Here is a 21,951-nt window from a genome sequence, read left to right on the forward strand (position 1 = left end):
CGAAGTTATCGAATAAGCGTTAAGTAAAACTATTAAAATGGAGAAAAATTACCCCACTTACCCGTTGTCATAAAATAGGGTATCCGAAATTTGGCCGATAGGACTCGTGAGCGTAGCATTTGTAGCGTGCCTCCATCAAAAGGCAATGCACCACATACAAGCACGTATAACACAACGCCCAGACTCTGTTAATGGGAACGTATGAGGGCCGCGAGTACGGAAACAAGTCAAACACCATGCACATAAAAACGTACATACTTGGTTAGTCGACAGAAATAGATTCTGACGGCACTATGACTGTTTGAAGTGCTTCTTTTGTAAATGCATAACGCTTTTTCTGGCGTTAACGAAAAGGCATCATAAGATAAGAATAAATGATTATAACCTTTCACTTACAGCTAATTAATTCTATACTAAATATGTAGGTATATTTCTATATTTAGCTTATAAAATCGGAAGGTAAATAAATTAACTAGATGAACTATTTACACTTGAACTACCTTTGCTACTACTACAGAGGCAAATGCTCTCACAAATAAAGCGGCGGCAGCTTGTTCGTTATTGCCCCCTTTAATGGGCCGAGTCAAATTCTGGTGTTTCTAAGCAGAGATAGCAAAAAGTAGTTAGAAATAGACATTAGAAAGAACGAAATATACGTTTCTGTTTATTCATACCCTGCTATATATATATATATATATATAGGGCTGAAAATGAAAAACAATCGGATCTATAAAGCATACCTCCTTAATAATAGCGTACCTCAAAAAGCGCAGAGGTGTAAAAACAATATTAGATTAGCAAATATGTACAGGGTAAACATTTACTATAATTTTTACTTTACTATCCCGGGATTTTACCAAAGGTAAAATAAAGGTTTTCAACCTGTCAACAGCAATTTTTTGCCCACCTAATATATCAACAGATTTTCGGCGATAACCGAAAACCAAAATATGTTCTGGCGAATTTGCCCTTACCCATATATCGGCCTTGGGCCCGTCGTACTCGCGACCTTCGAAAAGTTCCGGTGCGGCGTACGGGGGACTTCCGCACCACGTACTAAGCGGTGCGCCCGGAGTGAAGAAATTACTAAAGCCGAAATCAGCAATCTTGATATTCATATCGGAGTCCAATAATAGATTCTCCGCCTTCAGGTCCCGATGCACGACATGCCGTTCGTGGCAGTATTTGATAGCTGATACGATCTAGTCAGATACAGCAGATACAGAACGGGGGCTCAGTGAGACACTCACGAAATAAGTAATCAATTATATCGATCTATGTAGTTAAGTATTTTTAGTCGCCCTGACGATGAGAAGCAGGGAACAAGCAGCGAGTTAGAATCCTGGAATATAAAATTCAATATCGTATCCATCATGCAAATGCTGCCCTTGATAAAATAATCGTAAGTAATTATTCAGATTTTCTGCTCAAGATTGTTCTGTCCCGCATACCTAGTCCATTCGGTAGGTCGTAGAGGTAAAGTATATTTAAGAAGCATTTAGGCCGATACTCGAACTTCAATCAACCTGTCAAGTGGTCTCCAGGAGTTTCTATTTCATTTTCAAAGAAATATATTTTTTCTATAGGAAACGTGCATGTATAAACCACGGCAGCTGCAGATGTTATCTATTATTGCATCCACAAGTACATATGAGTAGGGGTGTTGACTTCAAGTGTACTTGGAGCATAGCATGGCTAAATCTCCTTGCTCAGCGTCAAGATGGCATATAAATTGTATCTCATCGTTTGAAGATTCCAAACATGCTTTATATTTCTCACGGTAGTGATCAATGTGTTAGTTTTTCGGTTTATTCTGATGGAAAATCTACTCTGTAATGTTCGCAAAGTTCGTAGAGACTGTCCGTATAACTCAAGCGTGGGACTGTCGGAGCCTAAATCAATGATGAGACGTAACAGACGGATTGCGCCATACGGTAGGTAATTATTTCAGGTGTTTTTGCGAAATCGGCCAACGGTCTTCCGGGAAGAACAAACGGCAAGAAGCTGACGAAAATAAAACTCGACTTTGTAATGCTTATATAGAGTGTTTGGGAACATTGCTTTTACATATGGGCTTGTTGTACCTGGAAATAGAAATGGCCTATTAGCAGGCTAAGGCTCCCGTACTACGAAGACCTTTGAAGTACTTGACACAGGTGTGTATCTTATCTTCAGACGAAGTTACTACATTCTTTCGGTCGCGACCAAAATTTTGAAAAACAAGTGTAGAACACGCAAACAAAAATGCTCCTTGATACTCCACGTGCTGGTTTGAGCACTGTTGCTAGTACAACTCGTATATTAATTCGTCTTCATTATTGCAAAGCCGTTATTATTGCTCCAGATTGGCTTCTTCTGTTTCTGAATGGTTTTGCCACCGGGACCGTCTATAGCACTGTGCATTTTACCGGGGTGACTAGTGGCGAAAGTATAGACTATGAAAAATTTCTGCACACAAAACGCGCGGAAAAATCCTGCAAAATTAGACAACTTTCGTAAGTTGATCGTGAAGCTGTTTAAAGAATGGGGCATTGTTCGCTTCAGCATGAGAAGCCAAGTGAGTCTTGGTAGTCGCAATCGTATCCTACTGTAGATTATGGGATTTAAGAAAGGCATTCAAACTTATAATAATCGCGACATTGGTAAATATCGAGAGATTTTGTTTATTGGAAGATCAGCACACATATGCGTCTTGTCGCATTAAAGCGGCGTATAAAACAATCTAGCAATCTCTATGTTCCCTATTGTACCACATTATATGTTATATGCTGAGAAACTATCATATATCGTTTTGAAATTATCCTGCATCAGAACGCCAGGATTTATTAAAGAGTTCGTGTTGATTTTCTCTGTAATAATGTTTATTCCGATTGGGAAGTCGCTACTGGTTTGCGTGATGGCGTAATGGGTAGCACATTTGCCTGCTAATCTTAAGGGCATATTGTAATCTAGGTTCGAATCGGGCAGAGACACACGGTTCGTTTCGTACTGGGAGCCAGCCGTCTAATGAAGTTATGCTTAACGGCAACGCCGGATGTAAAATTCGAAAGGTAGAGGTAGTGAGTACCAATAGTCTCGAAAGCGTAATGAAGATTTACATTATAGTACTATCCATCCAGAGAAACAACTCTAAAGCTGTTTAACATTACTTTATGAACTCAATCTAGCAGCCGCATTTTTCGTGTATACCCTTTTTGTACCCGCAGTCTTTGGCCTTACCGTAGCATATGAAGTCTGAAGGGTATACTGAATGGCGCGTTCTCTGTGACATAAGCTAGCAAACATAGAAGGTTACACAATGTTTAAATTAATTGTTGCTACAATTCATTTTAAAAGTATGGATCTTTTTCCTTGTGTTGGCTACAGAATCAACGAGTAATTCTCTTTTGTGTAAACGGGCCCACGAAAACATCACACGTTCGAATAGTTAAGTAATCGTAAGGCTTCAACGAGAGACACAGTTGACTTTTTTTGCATGTGTAGCTGTCCACGCCTTCCCACTACACTACTGACTGCTTTTTTAGTATAGTCGAGTTTGGTATAACAGAAATACATAGAATATTTTTTTAGTGACTTACAAATCAGAGCATCTCACGAACTTTCCAAAAAAGGGTTGACTTGAACGATCCGAATCACCCAGCAGAGTTTTGTAGAAGACCCGCTTAAATTATTTATACTAAATACGCATGCATAGCTTACAAGTTCGCACCATGAATCGCTTGTACGGCCCAATGAGCTATTGATTTATAGCACTACACTGGGCTCGATATATCTGTATAAGCTAACTAGTTGAGACGAGCCGAAAAGCGTTACCCAGAATTTCTTCAGCTGTGAGGCATTGAAACACTAATGAGGTAGTGGCCTTTGCATTAAATTTGCCTACCTCGTAATTTCGATCTGACTTATTAAGCTGACAAACTGAGACTCCAGCAAAGCCTCCGGCGGAGTGATTACATTGTGGTACTTCAAACGCGCATGAACTATCCAGTTTTGTTGACTACATGAAACATTCAGCCATCAGTGACGACAGATGTTGTGGGGGTATTAAGATCAAATACAACACCAACGGTTGCTTCAAAAATTAACCCGGCATGTAAAAAGTTCGCTCAATTTTCCCCGAATTTAATGTGTATTTTCTATTATATAACGCAATAGTGTTACACATGATATATCCTACTGGATCTTTGGCGCAACCATAAATGTTGTTAGCTTTTATTGAATTATGCATAGCCTTATTTCCATATAGTTTCATAGGGTACAACTGTAGACATATTGATTTGAAGGCTGCACTTGCACCCAGCCGCGGCCTTTGCCCGCTCAACGTTCGTTTGTTTTAGGTGTGTTCCTTGCGAAATCCTTACGCAAACATTTATGCGTGACCAACTGAGTTCCACGAAGCAGCGTCGTCAATGATACTATTTTTTTCAAAGGGCGATGCTGTCACGTTTAGACTACGGCCTGCATATATAAACGTAAATTCATAGTTATTGTGTTCATTGATTTTCTAAGTTGCTTCCTGAAATGCGGAGGATTTGCTATTCTCGCTGGTATCTTTTTGCTTCGGGCTTTCTGCTTCTTGGATAAAATGTGACAATCGACAATTCGTTCAGCTGACATACCTTATACACGTGCAAACAATAATGATGATCAACGGAATGCAATGCACGTCGGCATCTCGAAGTTAACAGAGTGCAGAGCACGTTCGCGTTCTGTGAATTCTGTTCATCTATTATGATACATTATAAATATCTGAGCCTGATTTAGGTCTGCCACGGGAAAAAGAATATAGGAGAATACCTAACGCACTACAATTTGTTTTCACCAGTCATGTCTTCGCGTCAGCTAAACATTACCTGTTTGAATTTTTGCCGGGCGGCGGCTTCACTCATGGGTCCATTATCGACGAGAAAGTCAAATATTTCTCCATTTTGCGCGAATTCCGTCACCAAGTAGATCATCTGTTGACTTTCCATCACCTGTAATGCAAGGGAACACCGTATATTTAATCTACATTTGTGTCTTTTCCAAACGTGATGTTTTTCTTCCAGACGTCATGTAGCCTAAATCAGTTGGCGTTACACGTAACCAAAGTTAGGACTTGTATTTATTATGTGCTAAAGAATAACGATCCGTTTAATGACTGAATGTTGTCGAATTGTCTCTGCACTAGTAGTTTTTTTTAACATGGAAGGGAAACTCTGTTTTCTGACGAATTTCCCGTATACCGTCAGAAAATCTGATTACTGTTAGCAGTCGTCACTGGTTAATAATCGAAAATATTTGTATCAGATATGCATTATGTTGGCTTGAAGATAATTTAGATTTTTAGCTACTTAATGTAAAACGAGTGCAATTTAAATTTTATTATATACGCAAACCTGTGACTATATAAATATATATACTGGATATTGATTGTAATTTTATTGTTAATCATATAATATAAGTACAAACTGTGTGAACTCTTAGAGTCTAGGTGTACCCTTCTCACATATGTACATATCAGGCGAATCCAGCGGATTTTGAAATTAAATAACTTCTGAATTGGGCTAGACTGATGATCCTTTGATACGTGTTAGAAGTACTTCCCCTTATTTTTTACACATTCGTCTCAGCGCTCTCGTGCTTCTGAACAGCTGTGTACCTAACATTGGCATTTCCATATGCAATTTTTCTATCTACGGCCCCTCAGAATGAATCGATAGTGGAATATGCTTGCCCACCAGCTGCCTTCCCTAAAGCATGGTAAACGCCGTAATTACACTGACTTAGATCGGATGAATAATTGCGTTGAAGCCAACGTTAGATACTCCTTTGCTCAATCTAGGAGGTAAATGAGGCATAGCGATGAGATCTGTCGTTATAATTAACTAACCAAACTGCGTCCCTTCGATTGTCGTGCCAACGGTCCATGAGTCTCTTGAGGAGCTCGAGATAGCGTACTGCGTTCATTGCTTCATTTTGTGCGAATATCCCATAGTAGAAGACGCCCCTGACGTCCATTGTAAGTACTATCATTACTTAATGTCCGAACCTTCTTAGCGTTACTGCCGAACTCGATTTCTCTCCGGGGCGACACCATTCGCTTGCCTGTTCTGTCTTCGGCCGAGAGTAGAGATTGAACCATGCTCACCTATGGTCGAACCCTTAGACTCCAACCCTGTTTCCGTGAAAACCGTCCTCTATTGCAAGAATGCGTTTTTGTCCTTCGACTCTCGACATCTAGTCATCTTCTTGCTTGGCCTCAACACTACAATCTTTGCTCTTAAAATATTTACACCATTGAAAAAAAAAGCTCAACCATTGAGCGCTGATCTTTGAGACTGAAAAAAATTTATCCTTCTGGTACCTTTTAGTAAGATCAGCCGATTCCTATTCACAATTTCTATCGCAAGTATTTATTAGCCAAATTTCGTCTACGAACGATTCATAGCTGAGAAGTTATTTAATTTCACCGTCAGCTGAATCCGCTTGTGGTAGCATAATATAATATACAGGGTAAAGCATTCAAAGTCGGACACATATCGACGGAGTATGTGTTCCAAAAGTCAGTTTTTTCTAACATAAGACAGCAGACTCATTATGACAAAAAGTAGTGTCTTGTTTGCAGAATTTGAGCGAAAACTAGTTATCTAGTGTGTTTACACGGAACGAACACATAGCGAGATTATAAGTTTACTATTTTTACTTGTTTATGTTATTGCCAATTTTCATGCAGCTTTTCGAAAATTTCGAACGAGATTTTCGGGAAGTAAACTGAAGTATCCTCAATAATCTATCCCGTGCTTTAAAGGTGTCTTGCCGAAATGGTACAGTTGAAAGCATCAAACGAAATTGTCCTGTATCATAATAGAAATCATAAGAGCTGTACGAACGACAACAAGACGGCAGCCGTAATTTGAAAGTGGCAACAATTCTTATTGGTCTTGGTTTTATGTCTTATCCCGTCTATTACGCCAACTCGAATCTAGTAAACACACCAATTTACATGGGGTCCCTGTTACTCCTACCATGGTATCTCTCTTTTTTTTTTTTGTTTTTATTTCTTCTATGCTACTGATTTGGTACAGAAGTTAGGTACGTGACGTACTGACTCATTCAGGCAAGCCAACTTCTCATGCTTTCATCACGGCCATCGGTTACAGCAGCAGCAGACGTACGTAGTTCAGCTCTCTGCGATACAATTGAGCGAGAGTAAGTTTAGGTAAAGTTACGAGATGATGCATGTCTTTTCTGTATTCCTCGACTACCTACACTCAGCTTTAGCAAGCAAAGCCGTGTTTCGTTGAGGGAATTTTATTTTTTTTTACGCTCAACTTCTCAGCGCCACCTCCCGTCCTTCTAGCTTTAAGCTTCCCGAACTTTACGGAACAATCCGGATCGACCCAGACTCTCTGAGCTGTTCGCCTCTAGCGATATATTCTCTCGTGGCAACGACAGAGTAGCAGCAACGATGAGTGTCGTAGCCATCAAGTTTATAGGTGAACGCCCACTCAAAATCCTACCTAGAGGCAACATGTAAGATGGCCCAGGGGGCCAAAATAAGACAAGCCTGATGACATAGCAATTTAATGACATACCTCTATGTATGTACGGTATCCCTCAAGGGTGCTTGCCAGAAGCGGGCCTAGTGGGTTTCTTGTAAAGGCATGAACCAGTTAACGCTGTCCAATCAAAAAACCAGTGATATTTTCGTATTCGCCGTTTGGCGACCGCACTGTGTGAATCAGGCATTGTCAACTTCAGCACTTGTTCAATTTTTGCTTTTCAACGAGCCAGACACGGGCGCAGATTACTTTTCTTTCCCCTTACGTGTATGTGTTAGTGATTACAAATTTTTGTATTCTCTCTAATGTGCTTTACAGCTAGGTGTATAGTAATAATAGAAGAAGCGATCTCAGGAAGTCCAACAAAACTACATAGTACGCTGTATTAAAATCACGATTTTTTCTATAGAAAAAAAAGAAATGTACCCTTAAAATTGGTCTTAGAGTTCGTGCACCGCCAACCCTCATGAACTTGTAGGAAGCTTCCTTCAGTTAAGACCAAGACACACGCTGCGTGAATGTTTCAGTGGAAACAAAAAGAGCAACAGGACAAACAAGTAGCCTTCGAGTGGCGCAGATAGATACAGTCGTCGAAGAGAGGGCTTGTTTTCGATATAGATGTTCATGTCTATAATTGACCATTTGTTGAACCTTTCTTTTCAGAGGTTTCAGCTACGAGTTTCAGCTACTAACTCAAGAAATCGACTTGTAACAAAGAATCGAACAAAGTTAAAGTTAAAATGCCATTCTTTAGCAAAACTTATCAATTGTATAGTCGGATAAGACAGGTGGTCGCGTTAAAACTTTAAAACTATGATGAAGTCTCCGGTTCTGATCCCGCAGGGCACATACATATCGGCGCGGTTTTCTACTTGGGCTTTTGTTAATATAATTAGCTTATTAATGATATTGTCATTATTATAATTCGCATAAGCTGTTTTACCAGTATATGCGATACGAGCACCGTATGCGTCGACCGTGCGCTTTTTTTTTCAATTAAAGGTAATCACAAATTCTATCGATACTAATCTAAAGTGGATCCTATTATGATATGACTTTACAGGCGTAACAAAAGCTAAGCAGCGACCGGCGGAACAGATTCAATACAAAGCACTGACAAAAAAGTCACTTGGACCCAGGAAGAACTAATTGTGCTATATATTCTCAGGCTTTCGTTTCCATCTTTCAATATGTCTTTTTGTGTTCTTATTACTTATTCGTAATAGATAATAGATGATCTTGTTACATCGTCACTCAAACAACAAATGCCAAAGAATACTATTTATACATAGATACACTATATTGTTTACGCTTTCTCGATGGCCATGTAAGGGGTTCCGTATCTTCAATATTGAATCGCCAAAAACTAGTAGCTTGTTTCTTATTGCACCACCTCATGTTAATTAGCACCCCTGGTGACCGTGCGATCGCGGCAAGTGGTTTTCCTCCCCGTTATCGGTTTCTACTCGATATCGTATCTCCTGATCACACAGCGGACCTCTTATAGAAAACTACTATAAAACACAGGATAGATATTTCACAAAGGAAAAAATGTAGACGAGCCTTGTTCCAATGTTGTCGTAGCAAGCGGTTAGCGCCAAACCACTGGCGGCAAAATTTAACGGGCGGTTACATTTCGAATACTTCCGCGCTTTACGAGACATCATGTGCGGCGCTGATCACAGTGGACTGAGACGATATAGAAGGCGCTTTAGATATGTGATAATACGCAATGCTGGTACTGATATTGGCGGAGGCGACGTTTACGTCTCGAGCCACCTTTTCATCACAGCTGAGCCTACCGCAACAATACTATAATATAATATAATTACTATAAGAATAATAATAGTGGCAATTGTTTGATCGCGGTCACAGCGTATCATGCCCACATGTTGAACGCAGGACTCGTGTAAAATGTCGTGCCGTTATTATCATAATTATGAAAAGTAGGTTTTTGGCGTTTTTCAGCAGTTCTGTCATGCTGTCTTCGGTGGCAGAAAAATAGCCACTGAAAACGAGGCACTATTTAAGCTTCTTAGAGAACAAAAGAATCATGCATGGTATTATGCATATCTGTTTCAGGACATTTGTTCAGAACTATTATGATATCTGGAAAGTTCGGGGGAGCTCTCAGTCTACCTTGTTAAACTTTGGCGAGTTACTACACAAGTCCCTTTCTTGAGCTGTACTAATAAATTCCACTACACGCATATTATCATAATATGATGACAGTGTAATACATAAATCCTTCTAAATTAGGGTTCCATCATTTTCCTGCTATTCCGTATTGCTTCTATTATATGGTTCAATTCAGAACTATACCTGGTAGAGCTTGACAATATGCGGATGGCGGAGTTGTTTCATAACTTGGATCTCGCGAAATATCTTCTGCAGATTCTCTTCGTCTAACTGGTGCTTATCGATGATTTTGATCGCCACCTGCGGGGAGAAAGAAGCGTTCAGAAAGACAAAGACGCGGTTAAACATTGTGAGTACTGTAAATGCTCGTATAGAACTGGCGCGTTCAGACAACTGACAAGAAACCGCTTAGTCTTGCGGCGCTCCGCAAGAAGAAAACAGGCTTCATCTATAAGCATTTGTTGAAACATTTCAAGTTAGAACTACACGGCCGCATTATTTTTAACTTATACAAAAACGAATGGATTCGTGGCCTTCACTGGACTTCGACGTTTAGAGGAGATTTCCACCGATTGAACATCTGTAATAGCTTCATTGTGTGGAGAATTATTTTAGCATCGCGCGACATCTCATAATGCACCTAACATTAAAAGTTAGTGTAAATTGACGTAAAAATACAGAGCAAATATGAATATTGCGTATAATTTACAAACGTATATACTATATTATATGCTGCTACACGCTAAAGTATAACAAATGTAAAGTATCTGGTGTGAGATCTTTTAAACTGAATAAATATCTAAATTAAAAAAAAAAGACTACAACCTCGATTCTCAAAACAAGCAAATTGTCCAGTGTTTTTTGTTACGCTGCTGATTCTGTAGATTCAGAAACAGTTACCATGAAAAAACCGTTTTTTCGAACAACTGTATTGTGTTTGCATCATTGCATTTCGCTTCGTTACGCCGAAGTAAACGTTTATTCTTCTTTAGTAAATTTAATAGCGTTCCTGTGTAAGTCTGCCTATTTCAACACGTCGCCACTGAACTAATATAAAGAGCATTCAGGTCCCGTAGCGAATGCCGCTGGCATAACGCAGATAAAACTGCGTTCGTCGTCGGCGCCATTAGTGTCACCAGCGTTTGTCGGGATAATAAGGCGGTAGACGCTTAGGCAGAAAATCAGATAAAAAATGAACCTGATATATACAGTGGCCTACCAAAAATGCATACATCAAACAGTTCTGCAAAAAAAAAAAAAGACGGAGTTCTGTCATCGTACCCTAGCGCACTCCGTAATGAGACTCGAATCGGCAGTCAACTCATAACCACCCTCTGCACAAATACCCAAAAATTGCTCAGCCCCGACTCCGATGTCGCGATTTAAACCCCCTCGCACAATCGATTTTTCCCTTTATCTTCTTCACATGCTTACGTTCCTAACGGGTCGCTCGCGCAATCGGCTTGTTCGTTCGTAACGTTCCCTAATTATGGTTAGCGATGCACAGTAGATTCAATAGAAAAGTGGAGCTGCGTGGGCACTGACCGTTCGGCTTATATATTACATAAGTGCAGGCTGCAGGCTGCAGGCCACTGCCGTAACCGGTTAGGTGGCCGCGGTCAGGGCCTTCGACGGTTGGATTAAATCATAATTCAAAAACGTGCGTGATCGTTTCTATTTTCGGTGGAAGCAAAGGATTAGATACATCCTACGTTGGCGGTACGGATGACATTACGATGATCGATGCGCTTATGAGATGATAGTGATACAGGAGGCCAGATGAGGAGATGAAACGTTCACTATACATATATATTATGGAATATTATAGATGTGCTACGGAAGCTGGTTTATGAATCAAATTCGTATGTGATGGATAAAAGGAGAACGGATCAGAGTAAAAGGAATCGATCTCTTTGATAGCACTGAAATGCGTCCAGCTAGCGGGCCAGATGTGTGAAACATGCTAATGGTATATCAGGCCATCGATCGAAGAAATAGAAAAAACACGAGATGCAACAACGTGTATACGTCATCGTAATAAAGTAATCTGATATGGCTGGCTAGAAAAAAACAATTTGTTAATATGAGAAGCTATGATAATGATAGCAGGTGAGTATGGCCGAGAGTAGCGATGAATCGTACCAAAATACTGTTATACTAGAGAAGCTGCTGTTTAATGTAGTGAATAAAGTAAATTAATATGGTCAATGCTTGCTTCCATCCTGTAGAATGACGGAAAAAATTTGTCTGACAAAATATGACTGAGAAGTTCACTTTTTTTCCACTCGATCAGCGTCGTCAAGACAAAATCTCTATGACGTCACGAACTGCTACCTAAACATGGGACAGAACAGGTAACTACCGTACAAGGATGAGTGTCTTAGGTGACGAAATTCATTATTGTATTACCGTTAAATAGAGTAAGAGATATTGTTCCTTAAGCTGAGATTATTTGATGTGCATCTTTTGCCTAGGCAGTGCCTTTGGCGATATATATGATGCGCCTTCAGTGTCAATACATTGGCGACTGATACCCGGCTTGAGGCTCTAGGCATCTATTTATTTAGGTTGAGTCTCCTAATAATGTCATGCTAGTTGACCTAAAAGGTTTCAGACTAAAAAATCGACAACCCGTTTCATAATATTATGATTGACATATTGGTTGGAAGCAATTTGACATTTTTATCTTTCGTTTAACTTGCCATTTTTTCAGTTTTTGAGACGTAGGTCAGATTCGCTCTAGAATTCTAATAACCGTCACCATTTAGAAAAAAAACTTAGCACACGTCGGGTATGCGCCGATCCTGTACAGCGTCTACATGGAACCAGCGATTGCTTGCTCCATTCTTACGTAAGATGGCATTATTCAGTTGCAAACGTTGAGATTCTGGCGGGTCTTTGTTGCCTGTGTCGTATTAGGCACGAAAACTAAAGAAAGACGAAGTTCAACAGATGTTCTTAGCTTTAATAGCGGTAGGAATACTGTAATACCGTGTCGTTATTGTATCGTAATCTCGCGCATCGTAACATAGCGATCATGGCCTATAAAATGTCTAGGATACTTATACACTGTGATTGCTGACATATTCATGAAAATACACGCGCCTAGTTTCTATTTTTCGTATCATTGGCTCACGTTACTGGGTCGCCGGTCGCATCGCCTATAGCGTGGCTAAATGTTTTGTGCAAGGCAGAGATTCTATGCTCTGTTCCGCGTTTCCGAAAAACACAGATAGAGATGCATGCAAGGCTATGTTAGAAGACACTGTCCAGCTCAATCATTGGATCACTTCGACGTTATAAAGACGACGCACTAAATCGTATCGTAGCAGACATCTTTCAGCTTGCTTACTCCGCCGGCGTGGTGTCATGGTGACGATAGGCCTACACGGATAGATCGCGCTGCATGATGCGTCAGTTTGATACAAAGCATAAGACATAGAATCGGATCAAAATATATATGACATCGGTATCAATGTAGGGAATCTAGAAAAGGATACGTGTCATCCATCCTCGCTGCATTTAGCTGCCGGTGACTACTAAGGCCACCGTAACTATTTTAGCGGTATTTACAACATAAAACGGACAAGCATTAGGCGAGACATGTCCGTGCTAGTAGGACATGACAACGTGGACCTGAGTCGTGAATTTTTCCTGCAGCAAACGTTCTCTTTTTCTGTACCTGTTATTTATTGTCTAATGAGTAAATACATATATATGTCACCAACTGCGCATACAATATGATTATTCCGAAGACCATTGTGCCCCGTCAGATCACTTAGCTCTCTATCTGTCTGGAACGTCCCTGTGACCATGCTAGCCCGCGGCTGCCTGGTGCCTGGCCTCTATTTTCCTGTTCATACGTTCCTTCTTGAATGCCCGAACAGATAGTTCAAAAGGACTACTTCTTCTAGTTAAATCCGCAGCAGCGCATGATCTTGAACTGGGCAATATGGGCCGTGCATAAGTCGTAAGTTTTTACGACCATTGTGGAAAAAAGCTGCTGCTATATTAATATGCTACCGCACTATCTGACGACGTTAACAACATCAACCACGCTAGCAGGAACCCTATTACGACGGTCGCTGTCTGCCGTCTGTCATACTGCACGATCATAGACAACGAAATGTACTATACTCGAGTTCTTAAGCGAGAAACGGATCTCTCTTTGATCATCTAAAATCTACGCGGACTAAATACTTTTACTGTGACCACTACTTTCAGTAATGGGCAATGTTTCCGGCGCTAGTTGATTTTGAAAGCACAACCTGTAACCCAGCTGCCGATTTAGCATTTCTAGCTGTTTATTGACTCATTAGCCTAATTGGGTCATATGTACTTTTTATGGCTAGCTTGTCCGATTGTCGGTACTTTCATTGTGTAGATAAACATCGACAAAAAAAAACTAAGACGCTACCGGCAAAAGTCATAATAAAATGCAACAACAGCCCGCAGCTGGCGTCGTAAACAGATAGTAACGCCAGAATTGTTGTTAATATTATAGGCGATCCATTAGCAATCTACAATATTATACATGAGCTATAAACAAAGCAACGCCTATTTCAAGAACAATGATTTTTGTTTACGTAGTGATTATTACCTGTTAAAGAGAGATTTAATAGAAAAAGGTTTGATTAGATGCAAAAAAAAAAAAATGTTTACATTCTCAGAGTTACGTAACTCGGGCTAGAAATGCAGGAGAAAGGGAGTTACTAATTAACTTGTCATACCATTTTCTTGGAAGGAAAAAAATTAGTTAACATTGAGTAGACATTGCTCCAACGCATTTTTAGCATCTATTCAATAAAACAGTTGTTTCTATTGTGGTGGCTGACATTTACTCAGTTTTGGCATTACGGCAAGAAGCCATAAACTTGGCATGAATTATATCGAAACGTACTGCGAAGCAACCTGACCGATTATATGCGCGTATTTTTTTAAGTTTGGGTGCCAACAGCACCCAACCACGCATCATATAAAGGAAAATTTATATTATTCATTTTTCCTCCATTCATAGCTTACGGGACAAAGTTTATTTAAAAGTGCCACAGTATTACCAAATTAGCTTTTAAATGTCATTTGCTAATTATACAGAGCTACTAGGTCATGGTCGCATGGTTAGATTTGAAAAAAAATACATAGAGATATTATTTGTAAGAGTTCCAAACCGTGCACATTATAAACCTAAACCTATAATTGCAAATTTCATTAGAAATATCTGCACCGTCTTGCCTGCCAAAGAGAGCCCTTCGGATTCTTCTTGAAATCGCTTTTCCCGGATGTCTACTGTCCTCATTTAGAAAGTTCAACAGTAGTCGTAAAAACTCCGTATATAATAATTATGCCATCTTGCAAACGGTTACATTCTATATTACTTGATAAAACATTCGAAATAGGCATACAAAATTATTACGCAAAACATCCAAAGAGAAACAACTTTCAAGCACATTATTAACGCTTGTTAATGATTAAAGTTTTAATTCATCAATTCTTGGTACGTACCTTGCTCTGCGTGACGATATGTGTGCCAAGGCGGACAACCGCAAAGTTTCCTTTTCCAATAGTCTTGCCGATTTCATAGTACCCAACGCGCACTAGAGATTTCGAATGATGGGGCACTGACCCAGAGGTGACATGGTCCGTAACCGAGGCAGGTGGAGCCCAACGTTGTGACGGAAGCTGGGCCGGAAGTGAACGCTGACTTGTGGATTCCGTCGGGGGTGGCTGCGGTGGCTCTGATGAGGCCACCGGCTGTTGTCGTTGCTGCTGCTGTTGTTGTTGTTGCTGCTGCGAGCTCTGTATGGCAACAATAGCAACTGTCCGTTGTTGGTGTTGCTGTTGTTGCCGTTGCGGTTGTGGGGAGGCCATGGTGGAAGCTGGCCCAAGAGCTCAATGCGCCCCGAGCTTCAGGGCTCCACGAAAGGAGCACTGCTGCCACCACCCCCAACTCAGTGACCGCAACAAGAACCGTAGTCGACAATGGTTTTTCGCTGGTATCAGTAGCGGCTAGAGACAATTCTTGGGAGGAGGGCGTCTTCTTGAGCACAAAACGAAGACGACCTCGACTCCTTTGGACGTCTCCGGCTGCGATTCCTGTTGGGGACGTCGTTCTGGGAGGATTCTGCGGACGCTCTCCGTTGAAATACTTCTTTCTTCTTCGTCGACGAAATCAATGGCAGTCACGAATATCGAGCTACGCTTTCACGCCAGGTTAGACGGAAGCGTACAAGCAACAACAACAACAGCTGTCCCAATTCAACTGATGCCCAGCACGAAACAACTTATATATGCGCTCTTACGCCCCTTAAAATCGAACACTTCCAACACTTTGCACTCACTTCAAAGACTGGGAGGTATGGATAAAGAGATCTCACAATGTCGAACAAAACACAACAAAAAGGACAATATTGTAATATCACAACGAGCGCCTGCAGAAAAAAAAGGCTTAGAAAAAGCAGAGCTTCAGCAAAAATGATTTGTTTGAGCACGGCGAAGATAATTAATGTTACTCAGCGATATACCGTCGATTTTTGTAATTACGTGATGACGGCAAAACAACAACAGGATTGATCATGCAGAGCGCTCACTCGCCGTTAGAAATGTCGAGAAATTTATTCAACAATTTTGTTATTATTGTTGTTTTTATTTGACAGTTCTTCGTTTTGTAGATTTTGTTTAGGTAAATGGTTGTTAGTAGTACAGTTTCCAGGCAGCTACGCTTGCATCCATTGCGATTATAGTTGCAGAAGACGTCGATACTCGCTTGAAGCTATTCTGTTGACTGGCTGTTAAATGCGGCTAGAAATTCACATAGGTAGGCCGCTCTTTTGTATCGTGCTACCCCTTAACTGAATTGCGGATAACGAAATTTTGCAGTGATGAACCCAACTGATCTTGAGCCTGTAATTCACACGCCCCCCTCCGGGAGATTGGTGTAGGTAGGTCATAGATGTGCGATACGAACGACAACTCGATCTTGTTTCTAGATGCATCCGGATGTTGAGACGAATCGTCACAAAAATTCAGGAAGAATGGAGTAATCATGACATGAGGATGGGATGCAAAGGAAAAGAAAATTATACGTGTTAGAAATGCGTAAATTGAGCAGTCTAAAATCGTTAATTAGATATTGATGTCCTATTGAATGGGTGGTCCCTTTCTTTAGATCATAGCAAATTTGCACCGGCCCAAAGTGACCGACCAAAGTTAGAAAAAAAAAACACTCTTGTAAACGTATCTCAAGCTATGTCACGTCACGTTCCACTACATAAGCAGAAGTTATTTTTGTAAATTCAAGATTTTCCGACTTCGGGGTTTCAAGGCACTAAGAAAAATATATTAAAAAGCACTCGCTATATCTTCTTTGTTTAGCGAGAATCTTGTTCTTTTATGTTCCACATTAGCAACGAGTAGAAAACGAGAGACCACCCATACTTACTACTAAATTGTAAAACGCAGCGTGTAAACTGTATATGAAGTGAAGGTGAAGAAGAAAGTTGTTCTCTCTCTTTGTGTTTTTGCCGTTATTTTTCTTGTAATTATCGACGTTATAATAACTCTGTCCTCTCGCTTGGGCTATGCCAAGTTGTTAAACACGTAAGCTGACTACAAGGGAAAGATGTGCGGTCATTTATATTTTCATTTATACTTTTGTCATATTCGAGCGTTTGCAGTACATGTAGGAGATACTGAAATTGTTCACGAGACGAGCAGGTTTTCCAGAGGAAAGGCTTTTTCTCACAGTGCCTTTTTTCGTTCTTTCTACCTAGGCGTGTATTGTATCTGTTTTTATGCACAAAGTACCTACAAAGGCTTGAGCAACATAAAGATTAAGTGTTAACCAGCAGGGCTGGCTAGATTTCAGGTCAATGTTGCGACCATGGCTAGGAACAATTTCAGCGTTGGCACATGATTATCATGGTTACCATGCCGTTTTATAGGCCTGTCGAAAAAAAAAAAACCCTAAATAAGTCCAGCAGAACTTACCCCGGTCAGACCTTCTACTGGAGTAGGTCCTTGATGCTATACCGAAAAGCCAATTTTAAGGATTGTTTCGCACTTTAGAAACAACCAAAGCTTAAACAAAAGCTAAGGAAAGCTTCACTCCCTTTTGACACGGTGGATCGGCGAAACATGTACGAGCTAATACATATTCTTTACTGCCCTGCGAAATGATCAAAATTGCCTATGACAATTGTGAGCTGCTCGATTTAGACAGAAGTACCGAGATTCAACACTCGGAATACTACCAGCTCGAATTCAATACAACCTGTACCTTGAATTATTCACTCTGCCGGCTCGAATCGTGTCGTCTGTCCACATCTATCGTGACGACAATATGTCAATGTGGCGGAGAGTGTTCAGCCTCTCCTCAAACCGGCACTTGGACACTCGAGCGTCTTTTCCTAAAAATACTAACCAAATCAACTGGCAGTTATGTAACCTAATGTGACGTATTGTGAAGAATGAGAGACTGTAGTGTGAATCTATGGGAATTCAATCGATAACGACGCGTTTGCTTTTTTTTCGCAGTATGACTGCCATGTTCCGGACACAGGCGGTAAGGTTACGTGCCAAATTATTACCAGCCAATCGGGGTTAGTAAACCTCAAAGGGTCGGTAAATTTCTGCCACACAGGCAGAATCACTTTTCCAATCTGCCCATGGCTATGCTGTGTTAACGACTGTCTAACGATCGAACATAGACCCCCAACTTTGCGACCAATCGACACATGGCTTTAGTTTTATCAGCATTATTATTTTCTAATTTGTATGCATGTTCCGAAATTACCATAGCTGTTATCGTTATCGCAGGTAACAAAAGAAGACATTGACCGTTTTTAAGCCAAAACACAAAGAAGCAAATGTTCTTCTATATGTCCAGATAACATTGTTGACTAACTAAATACGCGCCATTTAATGGAACATATGTTTTAGCTTTACTTTTTTTATTTACACATTAACATGGTATATGATAATCTATTTTTCACCATTCCATTACGTTTCTGTAGACTTTTGCAGATAGAAAACGACTGAGTAAATAGTTTGGATTAATTAGTGCAAAATCGAAAACATCGAACTCCTTTCTGTGGCCAGCTATCTTCAAGTGATTTAAAATTGATTGGTGGCAGATATTTGGTTTCTCGGCTGCGGCGTTGATAACCGATGTTGAATTTTCGCGAGAATTTCATAATTTTTTCTCCGCAGTTGGTGAGCCTATTGCCAGAAGTATCTTTTAGGACGAAAGCGACAGAACCGTTACTAAGTCATTGGTTTCAATAGCATATCGTGACTATGAAGAGCACACAGCTCTTTTAATAGGCCTAGGTAGCACCTGTGACATCGTGAACTATACCAAATTTTTGTAGAAATTTCACTCATATCCAAGGTGTTCTATCTAACGTCTCAGTAAAGGCATTTCTATTTTCGTACACCTACTATTGTCGACACCAACGCCAATCCAGTACGACTCATGTTACCTGAACTATATGACTTCAAAGTCATCCAGGAAAAAAACGGTCAATAATTCTTCGATGACCCAATATACCACTGCCTTCGTCGTGCTTACGATGCCCACTACATAGAGCAACTATACGACACACAGACACAGCCAGCACCGTTATAGTTTTGTGAGTATGAACGCTATGAAACCTCGATATTCACTATAGGCATTCTCATTTATCAGGTTAATTACAGACACGGTATGTCTTAAATGCTGCGTGCGTCACTTCCTTTCTTTCAAATACACATACACATGTGAAAGATATCACAGGCCAGTTATGACATCGTGCAACTTCTATATCAAATTTGCCCACCGGGAGTTCAATCAGCTTATTCATTAAAGACATGGGTGTCATAGAAGCGGACGACAATGACCATGGACTACAACGCAAGGCCCACTGGAGCCACAAAAATACGGGGCAAACATTGGATAGTCAGAAATTCGGTTATGCTCTTCTCTGCGAAGGTGGCCAGGCCATAGTACACACATAGACACGGACGCCACGCCAGCAAGATAGTGATGGCTGCCGCTGCCAAAACCGACAGATCGACCTAGGATTGGAAAGAACGAAGTCTAGGTTGCTGCTATGCTAATGAACCAGCTCTGCTAGTCGAAATAGTGTCTATTAAAGTTGGGTCTTGGAGCATTCTAATTTCGGTCGCTGTAGAAAAAGTGTCAAATTATACAGAGTCGTCGAACAACAGGGTCGCTTTGAACTGATAGGTTCGTCGAGAATTGGCCACGATCCATGAACGTGCGTATTTGTGCTTCTTTATTACGATTAAAAGTATCGGAGCATGGCCTAGGGCTGAATGTGTATACCTCTCCTATGTTTATAGTTGGGCGACTTTACGAAATTCATCATGGTTGGTTCAAGCAAGGAATCTTCTCGGTTCCTTACTTGTCAGAGAGATGTCATCTGTAAGACTACTGCTATAACTAAATGCGACGCTAGATCTGGCCAACGGGAAAAACCGTATTCTTGATGTTCTGGAAGGCAAATGATAAACGCTATGTGTGGCATACATCTATATGTACCTTAGAAATGGATTGTATTATAATTTACCTTATCATTCGATCCTGTTTACGCGTAGAGATCTCGTATGAAATGTGACGTCCGTCTCATATCGAAGATGCCGCAGCATAATCGAGCAAACACTGCCCGATCGTGTCATACACAAACGGACATTTCGCCCATCCCTAGAACAGCCTGCCCCTCAACCAACTACTCATCCTCAGTGGGAAAGCGAAATACATTGGCACAGTATATTGCTGGGAAGCTAGCAAGGGAAATAATAAGGCGATAATAATCCGGTTAATAGAAACACATTCAGCAGTGTCAATCGTAGCAGTAGCGGCGAAGACAACGGAATCATATCAAATTGTCTTAAGTTTCTTGATAAAGCAATAACGTGTTTTAAGGTTACAACGATTTCGTTAGTAGGCTGATCCCATCATCGGGCAGGCGGCGAAAAGCTCTGCTCAACCAGGTCGCCGGCATAATCGTTGGCTCACACTCGTTCACTCTGCGGCTGCCCCAACGGACGCTATTCGGTTCGGTGCAGTGCCCTCTATTCGATCCGTGTGCAGAGCACATCTATGTGTTCCAAGGCCACATTTAACATAGGCGATTTCTGAAAACACAAGTGCGCTTTACATGACATATCGGTTACATTGCTTCTTTTTATCACTGAATTAATGGCAGATGCTCATGGACCGTTCTATGAAGGGTTGGATGAACGTGTTCAATTGACTTACGACCACAAATGTAGACGGCCTAATAATAACTGTCCTATTATTACGCGACACGTCCGATAGCCATCGAATACTGCCGGCAGCAGAGGCATTTTCGTATATCGCAATCGTATAGTTGCACATATAGGGGGGCAAGGGACATTACCAGGCGTGTTTAAGGCAAAATCTTGGGAATCAGGTCAACTTTGCCTGAAGGTTTGTTGCCTGCCGTTGACACTGTCGTCAGGAGAGGAATTCTGCCAAATTGGTAGACAAAACAAATGTTTGGCCGCATGAATCTGTCGTATACGCAACAATAGTAATACCATTAATACATTGTAACTGGTAGCGATTCACGTTTGTCGTGTACAGCTACTGAATTGTCGACCCGGTTCATATACAGATACGAGCGTCGAATGTGTGCGTGTATTATTTTAGATATCTACAGCATGGTCTAGGCAGACGGAAAGCCAGCTTGCCGATTGAGTTTGACACCCTTGGAGATTAGTGAATCAGTTACTACCGTCGGGAATAGAGTTTTCCCACAGTGACAGAGCCTGGAGCTCTCATTGGGTCAGTCCTAGCTGGCCCTTGGCAGTTTGCCGTACCTGAGTGGTAAAAGCCGGCACACTGGCTGAACCTAATTGACTTTGACAGCTTCCGTTCTCTGTTGTTCAGGGTTGAGCTTCGCGCGGAATAGTGACAAAGGTACGATTGCGGGTCCATGTCAATGTCGCTTAGAGCAAGACCGGGTTCGCGAGTGCCTTGCGCGCGTTTTCCACGCGGGCGACGTCATGGAGATAATATCGAGTGTAACGAGCTGCACAACAGCTGGTGCTTTAATTATCAAATATACGGGATCTATTACATGCATATTATTCTGCCTGAGAAGTTTCGACAGTGGGCCTTAATTCTCATTTCTACTACTGTTAATTATATGCTTATCTCTTGCGAGTTCATTTGTTGGCTTCGTCTGTCTGTTCAGTAACAGCGGCCAGTCGTGTCGTCGCAGTAATTCCACTGAACAACTGG

General features: G+C 41.0%; 1 protein-coding gene across 19 annotated transcripts in view; it reads right to left on the minus strand.

Annotated features, from left to right (window-relative positions):
• LOC111245377 (uncharacterized) overlaps positions 1–21,951 on the minus strand; it is a 90,101-nt gene that overhangs the window by 44,757 nt on the left and 23,393 nt on the right. For 11 of the 19 annotated variants that reach the window (XM_086980644.1, XM_022793663.2, XM_086980643.1 and 8 more), the window contains exons 2-7: positions 20,252–20,819; positions 15,186–16,665; positions 9,867–9,983; positions 4,854–4,976; positions 975–1,202; positions 62–185 (exon numbers count right to left, since the gene is read on the minus strand). In XM_086980644.1, coding sequence (XP_086836770.1) covers positions 62–185; positions 975–1,202; positions 4,854–4,976; positions 9,867–9,983; positions 15,186–15,551 — 958 coding nt within the window. In that variant the 5' untranslated portion in view covers positions 15,552–16,665; positions 20,252–20,819. Of the gene's footprint in view, positions 1–61; positions 186–974; positions 1,203–4,853; positions 4,977–5,872; positions 6,208–8,854; positions 9,072–9,866; positions 9,984–15,185; positions 16,666–17,669; positions 18,916–20,251; positions 20,820–20,943; positions 21,522–21,951 lie in introns of those variants that run through there. The other 8 variants (XM_022793665.2, XM_022793664.2, XM_086980647.1 and 5 more) reach the window with 6 other exon arrangements.

Source organism: Varroa destructor, unplaced genomic scaffold (genome assembly GCF_002443255.2).
Source record: "Varroa destructor unplaced genomic scaffold, Vdes_3.0 BEIS01000002.1, whole genome shotgun sequence".
Classification (NCBI taxonomy): Eukaryota; Metazoa; Arthropoda; class Arachnida; order Mesostigmata; family Varroidae; genus Varroa; species Varroa destructor.